The sequence below is a fragment of the Schistocerca americana genome, chromosome 7 (assembly GCF_021461395.2).
Source record: "Schistocerca americana isolate TAMUIC-IGC-003095 chromosome 7, iqSchAmer2.1, whole genome shotgun sequence".
Taxonomy (NCBI): domain Eukaryota; kingdom Metazoa; phylum Arthropoda; class Insecta; order Orthoptera; family Acrididae; genus Schistocerca; species Schistocerca americana.
In genome coordinates, this window is record NC_060125.1 from 313,554,141 (window position 1) to 313,572,500 (window position 18,360).

The 18,360-nt window shown below is 41.7% G+C and overlaps 1 protein-coding gene across 1 annotated transcript in view; it reads right to left on the minus strand.

Moving 5' to 3' along the window:
- Positions 1–2,470: 2,470 nt before the first annotated feature.
- The window catches only part of LOC124622903 (myrosinase 1-like), a 31,314-nt gene continuing 15,424 nt past the window's right edge, over positions 2,471–18,360 (minus strand). The window contains exons 6-11 of the mRNA XM_047148693.1: positions 12,231–12,325; positions 9,974–10,121; positions 5,552–5,700; positions 4,010–4,144; positions 2,951–3,057; positions 2,471–2,597 (exon numbers count right to left, since the gene is read on the minus strand). Of these exons, the coding sequence (XP_047004649.1) occupies positions 2,471–2,597; positions 2,951–3,057; positions 4,010–4,144; positions 5,552–5,700; positions 9,974–10,121; positions 12,231–12,325 (761 nt within the window). The remainder of the gene's footprint in view (positions 2,598–2,950; positions 3,058–4,009; positions 4,145–5,551; positions 5,701–9,973; positions 10,122–12,230; positions 12,326–18,360) is intronic.

Here is an 18,360-nt window from a genome sequence, read left to right on the forward strand (position 1 = left end):
TACTGAAGGCACGTTACGTATTGTCAACAGTAGAGATACTGACGAATGATATTGATGGTTCCAAAAACATTCTCAGTATTGTAAGTTCGTACTGAGCGTGTTAGTTCAAGAATACCGCTTTAGGATCGCCACTGGAGGATTCTTTGTGACATTGCTTACTTTATTACTTAGGAAAATATGGTATAGCATGGTGAATAAAACAGCAGTTTGGAAACACGCAACTACTTTGAAAAATGTGTCATGTATCTGCAATGACGAGTAAAGAGACCTGATGAATGCCAGTCTCACCACATTATCACAAATCGAAAAAAAGAGAGTTTATGTTAGTTACCTGAAAATACCGTTGCAGGGCAGATATAATTGCTTTACTAGTTGTGTTTGCTGATGTTACAGAACTAACTTCGAGAATTCGAATGACCTTCCTGTCGCCAGAAAATAATGAAGTTACTCCTAATTTCTCTACAACAGTGATTGTTCCTTATTGATACATTTTCTTCCCTGTATTATGCTGTATCAACACTAATAATGTCTCGTTCAGTGCAAGACTGATCTAAAAATAATTTATGAATCCTTTTAGGGACATTCTGATTTCAGTCAGCAAATTAACATGCGACAAGTAGCTCTACTTTCTCAGCCATTCTCTGACCCATTTCCTCTTTTTCATTGTTTCCTGTTGTTACAGCCGATATGACTGCGGCACACGCTTTCTTTAGGGTGTGTGACATGACAACCTTGTAAAATCGATTGCCAAATGACAATACTGACAATAATACTGCTGATGTGAGGATCGCAAGAATATATCAAATGTTTGATAAACTAGTATTATCAATAAATATTAAATATGTGCAACTACCTTTTGTGCTACCAAGGAGGTGGTTGATAGTTGATCTTTGTAGGATAGTAGTATCTTTGCGGACCTCGCAGTCATATGTTTGATGTTGACTAAACGATGTGGTGTGGCGGTAAGGATACTCATTAGGAAGATTCCGGCAAATCAAGTCGCAGAGTTTGGTGAGATTCCTCCACAGCTTTGTGTTTAGGATAACAGTACAATGTTGGAGTTTTTATGTGTTCTCATTGGAAAGGAGGGTCAATGGTTTTCATGTATGCAGCAATACAGAGCTATGTTTTATATTTATTGAGACTTTGGTTGTGATTCTGGTACTTTAATTTCATTGTTTGACGTGATTAGATCGTGCACATGGGCGATGCGTAGAATCAATCCATTCGGGGTTGTGATGGTAGCTAATGGAACTCCTTTTCAAATAACAGGTAATCAGAATCTTTAAAAGCCACATTTTTCAGGAAGAAATCTAATTCCTCGCGTGGTAAGATACTCCAATTTTACGATGTTTTGCCTAATCTTCGGCCACATATATTGTATTCAGAAACCCAACTGAATGATTTCTTGATTTAAGCCATTATCTTTTACTTATGTTAATGTGGTTCCTGAACATTAAGAGCTGGTTTTGTATAACACTTCCAAATATCAAACTTTATTGTACTCTTCATTGAAAGTGCCCATAACGTTGGGGTGTTGTGGTAACTCAGTCCATAGCCGTGTGCACCACTAGTGCTACCTTTGTAATGAGATGCAGAGAATAAACGTGTTAAAAGCTACCTGTGCGTTATGAGCAACCATATAAGAACGAACTTTCTGTTTCCTCTATATTCTGTTGACGATGACGGAGTAGAGGTCAAACTAGTTGTTGATTGAGCTATCCACATGCTTTGATTACTTCTGTCCCTCTCCTAAATGACAGGATGCAAAACGATATTTAACATATACATGTGTAAGCTTTCAGCTACAGAATGTGAACGGTGCAGTGTTACCAATCCTCAATCACAAGAAGCTTCCTCAAACCACACTCAGTTGCTATAATCTTAATGTGTTTAGGCGGTGTTAAGCACCGTAAACAGCATCAATATGGATATTGTTTTATCTGAGCTACCCAAGCACGACTCACGCCCCGTCCTCACAGCTTCACTTGCCCGCGAAGGGCAAAGGTCCCGAGTTCGAGTCTCGGTCCGGCACACAGTTTTAATCTGCCAGGATGTTTTACTATGGTTGGATGTTGTACACGTATAAATTGTGTAGTTAAAGACAAGGATTGTGGTGGAAATCCTCCTAGAAGAAGTGTGCTTCAGTCATCCACCAGAATACAAAGCAGACGGTGAAGATTTCCTTTTGATGAAATTTAAGATTCTCCCTAAATTTTTAAATACAGCTGAGCGATAGAGCAACTTGTACATGGCGTCTTAAAATGGGAAAATCTGCACACGTATTTCACTGTTTTCCAGGCAGTTGAAGACAGATGAAGGGAGATCACAGCACTTAAGTCACATACCGAAGACTCACTTCAGGTATGTCTGGCATGGAATAGGGATGCAATGGAGATCACGAAACAAACATTAAGTGCTTTATTTATACAAATTTTTATTGTTTCGACTGTCCAATACTTCTTGTAAATTAGTTTAGGTACTCAGCAGGAAGGGTTTTCGTTTTGAAGATTTGTCCAAGAAATTTGCTGGACGCCTTGGGTGTCCTTGTGCGATCTGGATCGTTGAAATCCACATGGTGAAGTCCAAATCTGGTCCTGAAACAACCGAGAAGTACAATATCTGAACGATCTGTGTATGAAGTGGAGGAATTTTTATGGATCTAACTACAGTGTGTTTGTAATTATCAAGTTAAGTGCCCCACAAAAATACACATGATCTATTAATTTTGATGATGGGTGGCAATAGATTACAGGTAAGTGCTGAAGCCGGGAGAAATGTTTTGGTATAATAACAGAAATGCATGTAACACGTTCGTACACATAATGGACATCTTGCATATACCAAATGTTACTGAGCCATCTGATTGTGATACTAAGAGGTCAGGTGGTCTGAAGAGCTGTCCATAATGTTTGATGACAATAGAATGCGATCATCTGGCTTTACTTACGTGAATCCTGTGCCCCACTCGAAGTTATCCAGGAGACTCCAAGCTGTGTAGCCGATTACGTCAACACCATCTTCATTAATAGCCTTGAGCATAGCAGACAAGTAGGACTGTGAACAGAAAAAAACTTTATTTTCAGAAAGAGACCCTATGACATTACCTCAATCATAAGGATGACGAAACCACTGACAGAATAATGTAATGCTGTGTAACAGTTTCGTAAACAGTCAGACTGGTATCCCGCTGCTGTTCAGGGCGCCTCCAGAAGCTTATTCACTGGTCATCAGGGCTCAGTTTGAAGCAAGAGTCATCACTGAAGACAATTCTACTGCATTCCGTGAGATTCCAGGCCAAAGACTCCCCGGAAATTGATGGAATACTAACCTGGCTCTCCCCCACCGTACAGGCCGATAACCGGGAGTGGTGGTCTGGTGCTCCATTTCTTTTCATAGGAGGAACCCTTTGGTTGTCATCCGCTGCACCATACAGCACAACAGTATTTTGACAACATCCTATGCCCCATTTTGATGCCTTTCATTGGAAAGCCATCCTGACCTGACGTTTCAGCAAGATTATGCCAGCCGTCACATGGCGAGAGTTTATGTTGCTTGTCTTCATTCTTGTCAAACCCTACCCTAGCCAGCAAAGTCGCCGGATCTCTCCCCAGCTGAGAAATTTTGGAGCATTATGGGTGCGGTCCTCATACCAGAGCGTAATATTGAGGATCTAACATTTCACCTTGCCAGAATTGGCACAATATCTGTCAAGAGAACATCCTACAACTCTGTCAGTCAATGCCAAACCGAGAAACTGCTAAGAAAAGAACCAGAGGTGGACCATTTCGTTATTGTCTTGCTCAATTTGTGAAGATTGTTCTCATGAACAAATATTCTAATTTTCCTGAAATTGTAATCGTTTGTCTGTAGTTGTGAGTCCCATCTATCAGTTTCTGTTCCATTCTGGAAATTCTTTCGTGGTGCATCTTTTCTTTGTCTTAGAAGATGTACCAGAGAAGTTTATGATAATGTTGATCGAATCGAAAGAATTAGACAGAACACTCACAGCGTAGTAGTCTATTCGGCCCTGGTCCTCGAGCTCTCCAGTGTCCGACCAGCCGTTCTCCATGACGAAGATTGGGTAGCCAGGGTAGTGCTGCGCGAGCCAGTTGAACAGCTTGCGGAAGGCCCAAGGAGTGCTCTGCAAGGATAACGTGGCAATTAGATTGGTTACCAAATTCATTGATATTAAGGGCAACGACGCAAAAATACATGTACAAATGTTTCAGTTCGGATTGTCTTTGAAGAAGTAAAAACTGAAGCTCACAGAGAATCATCACGGATTTGTGTTATGAGCCGGGATTTTTCAGCAGAAAAATGTCTCTCCCCCAGAACATTGTGTAGCACAAACGCGAATGTTTATCAGCAGACATTAAAAGATCAAAGAATTGTGGAATTCATCTAACATTTAACCTCGTGGAACAAAGTGTGTAATAGCAACTCGTGGAGCCACAAACTGTTGCTCAAGTGTTTGAAACAACTCTGCAGAAGTATTAACCCTCGCAATATTAAGGGGGGGGGGCGGGGTTGCTTTATGCTCACCCTTTGCAAATATTGTAATCTAGTCACCTACTTAATATACAGAAAAATATTTTTGTTTTTAATGAATTCTCCTACCAGATTCGCCAAATGTTTTAATTTTTAGGTAAACTTATCCCAGGAATTTAAGTCTTAAGTAGCAGTCATTTTCCACATTGAACGTCATTTCAGTATCTGCAGGTTCAGGACTTTACGCACACATCAGTATCTCTTTAAAAGTATGTTGTTAATCTAATCCATCAACATTTTATGAATTTTGTTCTTTTAAACTTGTTTTGGGCGTGGGCATAAATATCGCCTCTCTCTGTTGAAACGCACCTTATGGAAAATTATTTGGTATTGCTAGGGTTCACTCCATAGTTATTACAGTTTGAAATGATCACGCTATTATTTGCCGTACAAGTCGATCACCTATTAATGACGGGACTGTAGCACAGGAACCAAAATGTTTAGTGAACGTTGTAGAGAATTAGCACTCATTTATAACAAACGATAAAGGTATTATCGGACAGACTGTGAACAGTACAACGTAAGTGTGAAAAACTGGTGAAGAATTTACGCGTTTTTCAGCACAATTTAGGAACTGTGTCATTTCGAGTATCACCGAGGATTGCAAAAAGCAAGAAAAAATACATCTTATAGCATAAATACAGGTGACAGAAACGAAACTTGAATTAAACTTAACGTCAAATTTTTTGTGATACGTAGTAGACGAATCGAGGGAATTTTGCTACCTTGTAAGACGAATACCGCATGATGAACGAAGCAAGTAGGATATAGTAAGCAGACGAGCAAATGTAAAGAGTGAGTTTCTTCGTAATAGAAGTCCCGCTATCAAACATGGCCTCAGTTGAGGAATAAATTTGTGGGAATTGTGTTATCCGACGCTGTTCTAAGCCGACTCCCTTCCAGCGCTCTGATTCACTTTCACCAAATGTCTCATAGAACACATACGCAGTACAGAAGACGGACAAGTATGAGTGATTCAGTGAACATAGAGACTACGAACCCTGAGCCAGGTGGATGCTGCCTGCGGTGCGTCCGTGTATTCCCCGATAACGACGCCCGCGTCAAATTCCATGGAGGGGTCGTAGCCGCTGGAGCCGTCTGATACTGGGTTGGCCGTGTAGTGGTTCAGTCCGTAGAAGTCAGACGTGCCTGAAACAGGTTAGTCCACTGTCACACATATTTCTACACTAGGTACAGCTATTTTATAAATGTAGAACCTCGTTTCTTTAACGATAGAAAATACAGACCATAGCATGTGTCCCAAAAGTGACAGATTTTTTTTCATATAGATGGAAAAGCGTAACATTAAGTAGCGTCAGCGTGAACTGCCACCGCAAAATGTCCGAGAGAAAAGTGTGTTCCCCTCCAGTTGATATTAAATTGGTAACAATAGCCCATATTTTTAATTAATATTATTAATTATTATTATTGCTTTATTTCCGTGCTGTTTCTGATGTGAATTCATTTTCAAATGTATGATACGCTACCACAAAACAATCCTTAGGTAAGTACGTAGAACAGTGTCATGTCAACTATTTACATAAGAGAAGTTAAACGATTGTGTATGGATAACGGCAACGCTTTCAAAACAGGAAATTCAGTGTCGCCAGATTTTTTAGTTGCAGAAGGTCTACGCCAACAGCGCACTACAGCATCGACGCCATTTAATGTCCATGTGGAAGAAGCACTGGAGGAACATATGGAAATACATGAGAGTCCCTGTGGGGATGAAATCTAATTTACACTTCCCTTTGCTGTTGACGAGGTTGTCGTAGTGGGTGACCAGGATGGTGCTGAGTACATGCTACGGAAGTTAAAAGAGGAGTATGAAAGATGGGGCCTGACAATAAGCATGAGAAAAATGGAATATCTGAAAACTGGCAGCAATGCCATAGAGATTCTGGAGGCTAGAGCCAGTAAGATCAGGGGATGTAACTCCCTTAAGAGTCTGGGGATTACGATGTCATCAAACGGAAGAAGCGAAGAAGACTTAAATAATAAAATTGTCGGTGTAGGAGGGCCCGATGGCAGCTGTACTCAGCCCCTTCTAAAGGACCAAACAGTTGATATAACGTTCATTTGTTGTAAACATCACTGCGTACGGAGCAGAAATGTGGATAATAAATAAGCGTCAGAGAAACAAGTTGCTTGCACTGGAGATGGGCTTTTGGAGAGGAAGATGCGGCATCTTTAAGTTGGACCTGCAGCAGATACCAACAGAGGGAGGCTATGGGGGCGACAAATCAGTAATAATCACATTAGAGACGACCCTGAACGTGCTACGAACACATAGAAAAAGAAATCCCCTACTGTGCAACTACACTATTCGTGACAATTGCTGGAAACAGTATCGACCGTAAAATATTTTCGAGTAACTACTCAGAGCATCTAACGTGGAATGAACACTCACAAAAAAAGAAGGAAATGCAGACGCCAACTGTAATTCATAGGAAGAATCTTCAGGAAATATAACTCATCCACGAAGGAAGTGGCTTAGAAGACGCTTGTTCGACCGATTCCTGAGTATTTTACATCAAATACGGTCCCTTACCAGGTAGAACTGATAAACAAATGCAGACGATTCAACAAAGAGTCGCTCACTTCGTCATGGGTTCGTTACAAAGATGCTCAACAAATCCAGTAATAGACGTTACAAGAGAGGCGTTGTGCATCATGAAGTGGTTTACTATTGACATTTCATGCGAGCAGTTTTCGAAAAGAGTCGGATAACATATTTCTTCCTCCCACAAACATCTCACGAAATGACCACGACGAGAAAATTGTAGAAACTAGAGCTAACACAGAGGCCTACTGACAATCATTCTTTCTACGCGACATTGGGGAGTGGAACAGGGAAGGGAGGGTGAGTTAGTAGCACCATAAGCACCGTCCGCCAGCATTAGGTGGCATGCGGAGTAGGAGGTAGACGAGAAGAACGACTCAGTCTTTTGACGCCCTGTGAATCAAAATCGCTTCCAATTGCCAACGACAGTGAATGAAGGTCCATTCACAAGTATTAGCAAGAGAACACTTTAAAGGGAATTGGACGCAGTGAACATTTCGCGTCCGTCACCTCGCAAGAGACCATCGATCATAGTCCGCAGCTTGTGGTCGTGCGGTAGCGTTCTCGCTTCCCGCGCCCGGGTTCCCGAGTTCGATTCCCGGAGGGGTCAGGGATTTTCTCTGCCTCGTGATGACTGGGTGTTCTGTGATGTCCTTAGGTTAGTTAGGTTTAAGTAGTTCTAAGTTCTAGGGGACTGATGACCATAGCTGTTAAGTCCCATAGTGCTCAGAGCCATTTGAACCATTGATCATACAGGCACATAAATAGAACAACAAGCATCATGGTGCTGGAAGAATGTGTGACTATATTTCTGGACGCTCGCCCACCATATTACAACTCGACTGTACTGAGAAATCACCCGACTTGAACTCCAGAGAAAATCTGCGGGACATGTTGGAACAGCGGAAAAGACACTGGCATCAGCATCCTGCAATTTGGTGGAATTGCGCAGTCAGATCCTCAGCGAATGGCTTGCACAGACTTGTGGGCTCATTTCTTAACCAAACTTCGTTAGTTATCAAGTCCAGGGAGGGAATCACCTGATGTTAAATGATGCTAGTAATGACCTATGTAGGGGTGAGTAATTTATTTGTCCAGTGAGTTATTTCCCCACGTTGTCATTTCCTGGAATTTGTATGAGGGTCTAGTCATGACTCATTAACAGCGTAGCTAACGAATACTACTTTGCGTTGCTTCATGTGGTCAGAAACTGTACATTTCGCAGCACTTTGGCCTAGTTTGGAGTTTGATATTTTGTGAAGAATAGCACGACGTTAGGCTGGTTTCGTCAGATAGCAATACCTAATTTATAACCCTAATGTCTGTGGGAAGTCTGGTCCTAGGATGCAGTTTATATAGTGGAATGCACTAACCAAAATACAGAATAGGTTACCATGTGTTCAAAGTATACACGAGGAAATATCGAGACAGAACATCCCATTTTGAGTGTCTCTTTAAAACACTGTTCTGTTCCATCCTGAATGACTTTTCTGTTTGAAGCAAAAGTGCAAGGAATAAAGAGAATTAAGTATTCCTCGAGTGTAACTGTGATGGTTCTCTATGACGGGAGACGCACAAGATCCTAGCTGTGTGGATGTTATTTGTGCATGGCTTTATTACAAGATTATTCATAAGTACCTCTGAAGCTTCAGAAGACGGCTGCGAAAAAGCTGGAAGAGGTACCGAAAATAAACGAATATCAGTGGGTACAGCATCCCACCAAGTTTTTAACTTACATAGAAGTGCTAAATGAGATGTGAAAATCACTAAAATGCTCACTCTTGCTATACATATCTGAATACGTCAGTGTCAAAATAAGTGTCTGCCATAATTAATCCTCCTTGCAACTCTTCCAAATTAAGTGCAGTGGAGCCAGGAACCCACGATCTCTTAGATAACCAGATCAGAAGACATCGAATGGATTAAGTCAGGCGACCGTGCAGGCCACTGAAGAATAGAACTGTCATGGTGGGACGCACAGTAAATCTAACAGTGTGGTAATTTGACATTAAGGTAATACGTATGTCGAAATAACGTGTGGTGGAGCACCATCTTGTTGCAAAACGAAGTCTCCCCTGTCTTGCAGCAATTATGCCACTAACCATTGCTATAGCGTGTACAAGTACATGAAACCTGTCACAGTTTTCTTCATAAAGAAAAACGATCCACAAAATTTTAAAAGGACATGGCACAAAATAAGTTAACTTTTTGTGAACCACAAATGTTTTCCACAAGCTTGTGGATGGTTTGTGCCAAAAACTCACACCTTATGACAATTCACCTTTCTGGACACATGGACCATGACTTTTTCACTGAATACCAAATTCAGTGAAAACCCATGATCCTGCAGTAGCCACTGTGAGTCGATGCAACATTCAGAACGAAGCTCATTTTCCTAAGCAGTCAACGCATGAACAACCATAGCCAGTACTGGTTTTACATGCAGACATTTGCGTACATTGAGATGGTTTATTGAGTTCTTTGTTCGTGTGTGTCGTCGATTTCTTCGGCTTCCTGACTCCCTTTCACAGTCCACTTCATCAGCTGACGATCCCAGCCAGCTTATTTTCTTCAGACCATATAAGCTGATAGTGTCACGAAATGTGTGGTACCACCCATGGATTCGTTTGTCCGTTGTAGCTTTTACTTGATATTTGGTTCCTAATTGTCGCTGAACCATCAATACTGATTCACATTTGGCCAATTCATGGACGTCCCTATCGTTATTTTTTCTGTATGTCTTTTAGCTTTTGCACAGCGTTTATGTGAAGCCAATACCTTATAATAATCTTTACAACGGCTGGTATTCAAGCCCATTAGGCCAGTAGAGAGATGCTGTGGGTAGTGTCGTTTACTCACCCCTGATGTATTCCACCTCCTCTGGCGTGAGCTCCACTAGTCGGGACCTGGGGTAGCCCGCAGCCTTACTGTTTGCCGCAATCCTCTGCTTCACCACCTCAGGCCAGTCTCCCTCGGCCGTGAAAATTGGGTGGTTGTACAGGCCAGACTGGAAGAGAAATTCATTAGGTATAGGCAGTTGCCAAGTACAGAATCTTAAGCCAATCATTCTTCCGCCCATACTGTCTCAAACCTGCAAAATGTGCACTGGTGTGGAACATCAAAAATGATTATGGCAATATGTATCAGATTTGTGTTATTCTTGGAGAGAATGTTGGAAGTAGTTAAGTGTCTGATACCGCTATAGATGTGGATCTTAAGACACGTTCATGCAGGTGTGGGCATTAACCCACTTGGAGGTGGCGTATCCCATTGTGGAAATGTATCCGTTATCAGGTGAGTCGTGCTTGACTACATGTACTTGCTCATTAGTGACTTGCTGAAACTTACGGCGACTGCAGCTGAGTCCACGGTCGCTTGTTTTCGGCATTTTCTAACAAGCTGTGCACCTACACTACTTACCAATTTGAGTCATGTAACAGCTTTTGTGCTGCACAAATTTGACCACTAGATTTTGCTGGAATTCTCAGTGATGGTGCTGCTGACACATTCTGACAACAGAATTGCTTCTGAGTTGGAAATGGATGGTACAGACTTTTGTTTGGCCTCTGATATTTGAACTACGCTTTGTGTTTTTATGTTGTGTGTGACTTTCATGTAGCGGTTTGGCTAGGGCCTCCCGTCGGGTAGACCGTTCGCCGGGTGCAGGTCTTTCGATTTGACGCCACTTCGGCGACTTGCGGGTCGATGGGGATGAAATGATGATGATTGGGACAACACAACACCCAGTCCCTGAGCGGAGAAAATCTCCGACCCAGCCGGAAATCGAACCCGGGCCCTTAGGATTGCCATTCTGTCTCGCTGAGCCCTTAGCTACCAGGGGCGGACACTTTCGTATAGTATGAACAGGACATGAAATAAAAAGAGGTACATGGTCAAGTTGACTGACTCATCTTAGCAGATACCTAAGCGAGGCTTGAAGTCGACAATTTTGCTGTCAGTAGGCGAAGGCAACACAAGTGAATACGAGATAAATGTTGTGGTAAGAGATTGATTTCTAGTATGGCCTGAGGAGTACCTTAATCTTTGGCAACGTTTGCGCCATATTTAATGCACGACATTATGACAACATCTGAGTTGAGCTTCATTGTTCGTTTAGACATTCCTATTTCCGATTTGAAGCCACTGTAGAAAAAATTTGCATAGAATATGAGGCACTTGTCTTTATCAATTTCTAAAATAGCAAGATACATTCAGAAAATCTGTGGTGGTGGTAATGCGGTGAAGACCCTGTACTCGAATTCGACGGGATGTTGGTTCAAATTACCTTTATATACTCAAATTATGTTTTCCATCCAGATACAGGTTTTCCATGATTTACCTAAACTGATTAAGGTAAATGCTAGGTCAGATCCATTGAAAACGGCCCTTAGATTTCCTATACTTTCTGGACTTAGGCTTCGACTGTAATGAATCGATGGGACGTTAAACCCGACTATTTTCTTTCTTTAGATTCCATTTTCGGATCCTCGCAACAGCTATAAGTTATTTTACAAATTCGCAATCCTTAACGTTCATGTCGTCTGAATGTGTAAGAAGCGACAATGCCGATAGGTAACTGAATTAAGTTCGACGGAACTATTGTTTTGTGTCCAAGATAGTGAATCATGCTACAAAAATTTCGGTGTAACTTTTTAAATGAAGGCAAAAATCGCCATATATTCTAGCATTTGTAGAACCTAGCTTTGTTAAACAGATACAAATGTTCACAAAAGTAACCAAAAGACATATTTTTCGTTCTTATGCGTATTGAGTTATGCGTATAAGTCCTGTAAACTTTACTGACAAAATCATTTAGTGGGTTGTATTTCGTCCGTGTCGGTCCCGATGAAAAATGTTTTCTTATCACTATTAGAAAAATCAGACACTTGAGTATTTCTAAAAACATTGTCCCATAATGAATGAAATACAGGCTTAAGTAACATTTCTTCAGATTTAGCTACGAATCAACGTTGAATGTCTCAATATTTACTTGATGTTATGGTAATCATGTTAACCAGAGTCTTCTACCACACTCTGAGAGAAATACACATTTTTCTTGTAATACGGTACTGCAATGCTATTGGGAAGAAAAGTTGCAAGAGTTCCTGGTACTTACATAGAATTGCATCTTGCGTTCTGCCGCCTCAATATCTGCCGGAGAGTCGGTAGCAGGTTCGTACCACATGTTGTTAATTGTGATGCCGACCTTCCCTGTGACAAGAGAGACGCATGTGAGTCATACATTCTGAACTATAGCTAAGAGTAATGATACATGAGGTGCTAATAAACAGACAACAATTAAGCAAAGTAATGTAAATAGAAAGCATTATAACATCCCTGACAGTTTCGAGGGTTGGAAATTTGTCTGTATTCATTAGACAGACATAGGATAGCAAACCTGAGACAAATGAATAACATATTCCCAAATTTAATGCAGAGGAAGTCGAAGACGATTCAAAGTTATACAGAAACTTCGCGTAAAAGTCGAGAGCGTCTTTACTTGATACATCACTGAGGGCATTTACCATAGGTGAAATGTAGTGATTGTACACTGTGTTGGGGTCTATTGTGTAACATTCGTGCTTAGTTAAACAAGTTATCCGGACCAAATATTTGTGGATTTTGTGAGTGCATACCAAATAACGGATAGTACCATCTTTAAAACTGATTGTGATGTGACTGTTCTGCGAAGCATCTTGCTTATTAGCAAAACGCGACCTTTCGTCACAGAACTTTATTCTCAGTTGTGGGCTAGAATCAGTACGTATATTACTAAATTGAAGAGTAGTTCAATAGCTTGGCGCTAGGAACAGAATTTTTTGAAATGCACTCATATGATCTGTCAGGTAAAAGGGAAGTCGGTAAGTATGTAAGAAAATACATGTAAATCGTGCATATTTGCGAAGTCAAATGAGGAAGTGCCAATACGATAATAATACTAGGGCACTCTCAATTACCTTGGTTAAATCCATTTCTAACTTTCTTTTTGTTGTTATGACAACATAATATTTTATTTGAGTAGCCGATGCTCAGGAAAAATTATTCTAATCATCGACAAACAAGTAATTACCGGCCACATTGCAAATACTTGTTTTCTGTTCACCACTTCATTATTTATTATTTGTGTAATATTACCATATTGCAGACGTTAACCTTAATGTCTCTAGTCGCAAGTAATCGGCACGCCACCCCTTTCTGACATAAGAATGCATGTGTAAACAACTCCATGAAAACGGGTATGACCACTCGCAACGGCACAATAAAATGGCACTGGAACAATGTTTACGGGGAGAAATTGCGCCGTTATTTTATAGGTTCGGAGTCTGGCACAATCTACGTACAAACTTCAAACTAATACGACAGGTTTCAAATTATGCTTTTAGCAAATTTGCTTCATTCTTTATGAATAGTGCAATACGTACGTTAACTCTGTTGGCAACTGTGCTGGCGTCTAAACTCGATCATACACTTTCTGATCAAAAGTGTCCAGCCATTCCTATGTAATGCCGAACTGACTGCTAGATGTCGTGAGAGATGGACCCTTCAGTATAAAAGGAAGCGGGGAATACTGTGCTTCCGACCCAACCAACACCTTCAATGGACTCAAGGACCCACAGAGAGCCCAAGTCCCTTTGCAATCGAATACACGATAAAGTGAAACTATTTATCACACCTTGCCACTCCAGAAAAAAATCGCCAAAGGTGATAACTCTCTGGACACAAAATGCCACAAAAAAAAAGAACTATGCTTCCGGTAGAGAAGCATTAACAACAGAATAGGTAGAACATGGGAGCTCTTTGATTTCAGACGTAGACTAGTCTTTGGGTGTCACCTGAGTAACATATCCATCAAGGATATTTCAAACGCTCTGAAACCGCCAAAGTTTGCTGTCGGGGTTGTGACTGTGAAGTGGATACGTGAAGAAACAAACAAAGCAAACCAAGACGAGGCAGAGATCATACTCTGACCTACAGGGACGTCTGTCATTCCAAGGTTGTCGTAACAAATCGCATGAAACCAGCTGAAGGAGTCGCTCGTGAACTACAGAGTACTACCATCAGTCCAGCTAGCACAATGACTGTGCATAGGGAGTTAAAAAATGAAGTATAGTGGTCTGGCAACTCGTCATGAATCACATATTTCGTTAGTTAATGGTAAGCTACGTTTGAGTTTGCGAAAGGAACAGCGCCAATGTACAGCGAATGGCTGGAAATGAGTGATTTTGAGTGATGCATCACACTGTTCACTGTGGAAATCCTGTAGAACGGTTTGGGTTTGGCGAATGCCTGGCAACGTTACCTGCCAACAAGTGTAGTGCCAACACTGAAGTACAAGGAAGTGGTGTTATGGTATTGGGTGTTTTTCGGGGTTAGACTGTGGTCCCGTTATTGCGCTTAAGAAAATGCTAAATGCGGAAGGATCTGAACACATTTTGGAGCTTTTTGTACGGCGTAAAGTAAAGGGAGAGTTCGAAGACGATGTATCAGCATGACAATCCGTCATGTCATAAATCTGCATGTCTGCGGCAAAGATCTGTGGATAGCCACATTCCTGAAATGGATTGGCCTGCCCAGAGTTCTGATCTGAATACTCTGGAACACATTTGGAATGAGTTAGGACACCGACGTTGCTTGAGAACCCAGAGTCAAAAATCCCTACCACGTGTGGTTTCGGTCTTGAATGAGTTACCGTCCTTCCATAGACATTGAGACACTGCATTGATAGTATCATCAGCAGAATCAAGCCGCCATAAAGGTGAAGGGTGGACGCAGCCCATATTACTGTGCATTAAAAGGTGTCCATATACTATTGATCAGACAGTGTAATTAGTGATCTGGCAGTGCCGGCTGGAGTGGCGGAGCGGTTCTAGGCGCTGCAGTCTGGAACAGCGCGACCGCTACGGTCGCAGGTTCGAATCCTGCCTCGGACATAGATGTGTGTGATGTCTTTAGGTTAATTAGGTTTAAGTAGTTGTAAGTTCTAGGGGACTGATGACCTCAGATGTTAAGTCCCATAGTGCTCAGAGCCATTTTAACCTTTTTTTTTTTTTTGATTTGGCCGTCCAGATCAGTGGTTATCGGATTATGTTCCGCAGAATATCTCTTTCATAAAGGTACTGTTGTGATTCAGTGAGAAAAATGGAGGAATTGAAAACAAATTAGACAAAATTTGATTTGAATATTAGGAAGAGACTTGTTTGGTACTAGGAGATAAGCTTATTAATCCGTACTACATTGTGCTACATTCTGTAACATGAGTTATCGAGGTGGGCTGTGCAAAAATGCTGGAGTATAGTGCGTAGCGATAGTGACAGGAAGGTTAGGAAGCATATGGGGGCAGTTGTTTTTGACTAGTTCCTTATGTAAACGGGACAGAGTAGGAATAGGCTAATATTGAAGGACTATGGTTTGTATAATCATGTGCGTACACATAACTCAGATTGGAATGTATACCGCAGAGACAGGCTGAACAGTGAAGGAGGAGGCGTGTTTATAGCGATAGGAAGTGCAATAGTATCGAAGGAAATTGACGGAGATCCGAAATGTGAAATGATTTGGGTGAAGGTCACGGTTAAAGCAAGCTCAGACATGGTAATTGGATGTCTATATAGGCCCCCTGTCTCAGCAGCTGTTGTGGCTGAGCACCTGAAGGTTAATTTGGAAAATATTTCGAGTAGATTTCCCCACCATGTTATAGTTCTGGCTGGAGATTTTAATTTGCCGGATATAGACTGGGAGACTCAAACGTTTATAACGGGTGGCAGGGCCAAAGAATCCAGTGAAATTTTTTTAAGTGCTTTATCTGAAAACTACCTTGAGCAGTTAAACAGAGAACCGACTCGTTGCGATAACATATTAGACCTTCTGGTGACAAACAGACCGGAACTATTTGAAAAAGTTAAAGCAGAACAGGGAATCAGCGATCATAAAGCGGTTACGGCATCGATGATTTCAGCCGTAAATAGGAATATTAAAAAGGGTAGGAAGATTTTTCTGTTTAGAAAAAGTGACAAAAAGCAGATTTCAGAGTACCTGTTGGCTCAACACAAAAGTTTTGTCTCAAGTACAGATAGTGTTGAGGATCAGTGGACAAAGTTCAAAACCGTCGTACATTACGCGTTAGATGAGTATGTGCCAAGCAAGATCGTAAGAGATGGAAAAGAGCCACCGTGGTGCAACAACCGAGTTAGAAAACTGCTGCGGAAGCAAAGGGAACTTCACAGTAAACATAAACATAGCCAAAGCCTTGCAGACGAACAGAAAGGCTGACCGAAGTGGCCGTGCGGTTAAAGGCGCTGCAGTCTGGAATCGCAAGAACGCTACGGTCGCAGGTTCGAATCCTGCCTCGGGCATGGATGTTTGTGATGTCCTTAGGTTAGTTAGGTTTAACTAGTTCTAAGTTCTAGGGGACTAATGACCTCAGCAGTTGAGTCCCATAGTGCTCAGAGCCATTTGAACCATTTGAACGAACAAAAATTACGCGAAGCGAAATGTAATGTGAGGAGGGCTATGCGAGAGGCGTTCAATGAATTCGAAAGTAAAGTTCTATGTGCTGACTTGGCAGAAAATCCTAAGAAATTTTGGTCTTATGTCAAAGCGGTAGGTGGATCAAAACAAAATGTCCAGACACTCTGTGACCAAAATGGTACTGAAACAGAGGATGACAGACTAAAGGCCGAAATACTAAATGTCTTTTTCCAAAGTTGTTTCACAGAGGAAGACTGCACTGTAGTTCCTTCTCTAGATTGTCGCACAGATGACAAAATGGTAGATATCGAAATAGACGACAGAGGGATAGAGAAACAATTAAAATCGCTCAAAAGAGGAAAGGCCTCTGGACCTGATGGGATACCAGTTCAATTTTACACAGAGTACGCGAAGGAACTTGCCCCCCTTCTTGCAGCGGTGTACCGTAGGTCTCTAGAAGAGCGTAGCGTTCCAAAGGATTGGAAAAGGGCACAGGTCATCCCCGTTTTCAAGAAGGGACGTCGAACAGATGTGCAGAACTATAGACCTATATCTTTAACGTCGATCAGTTGTAGAATTTTGGAACACGTATTGTGTTCGAGTATAATGACTTTTCTGGAGACTAGAAATCTACTCTGTAGGAATCAGCACGGGTTTCGAAAAAGTCGGTCATGTGAAACCCAGCTCGCGCTATTCGTCCACGAGACTCAGAGGGCCATAGACACGGGTTCACAGGTAGATGCCGTGTTTCTTGACTTCCGCAAGGCGTTCGATACAGTTCCCCACAGTCGTTTAATGAACAAAGTAAGAGCATATGGACTATCAGACCAATTGTGTGATTGGATTGAGGAGTTCCTAGATAACAGGACACAGCATGTTATTCTCAATGGAGAGAAGTCTTCCGAAGTAAGAGTGATTTCAGGTGTGCCGCAGGGGAGTGTCATAGGACCGTTGCTATTCACAGTATACATAAATGACTTGGTGGATGACATCGGAAGTTCACTGAGGCTTTTTGCAGATGATGCTGTGGTGTATCGAGAGATTGTAACAATGGAAAATTGTACTGAAATGCAGGAGGATCTGCAGCGAATTGACGCATGGTGCAGGGAATGGCAATTGAATCTCAATGTAGACAAGTGTAATGTGCTGCGAATACACAGAAAGATAGATCCTTTATCATTTAGCTACAAAATTGCAGGTCAGCAACTGGAAGCAGTTAATACCATAAATTATCTGGGAGTACGCATTAGGAGTGATTTAAAATGGAATGATCATATAATGTTGATCGTCGGTGAAGCAGATGCCAGACTGAGATTCATTGGAAGAATCTTAAGGAAATGCAATCCGAAAACAAAGGAAGTAGGTTACAGTACGCTTGTTCGCCCACTGCTTGAGTACTCCTCAGCAGTGTGGGATCCGTACCAGATAGGGTTGATAGAAGATATAGAGAAGATTCAACGGAGAGCAGCGCGCTTCGTTACAGGATCATTTAGTAATCGCGAAAGCGTTACGGAGATGATAGATAAACTCCAGTGGAAGACTCTGCAGGAGAGACGCTCAGTAGCTCGGTACGGGCTTTTGTCAAAGTTTCTAGAACATACCTTCACCGAAGAGTCAAGCAGTATATTGCTCCCTCCTACGTATATCTCGCGAAGAGACCATGAGGATAAAATCAGAGATTAGAGCCCACACAGAACCATACCGACAATCCTTCTTTCCACGAACAATACGAGACTGGAATAGAAGGGAGAACCGATAGAAGTACTAAAGGTACCCTC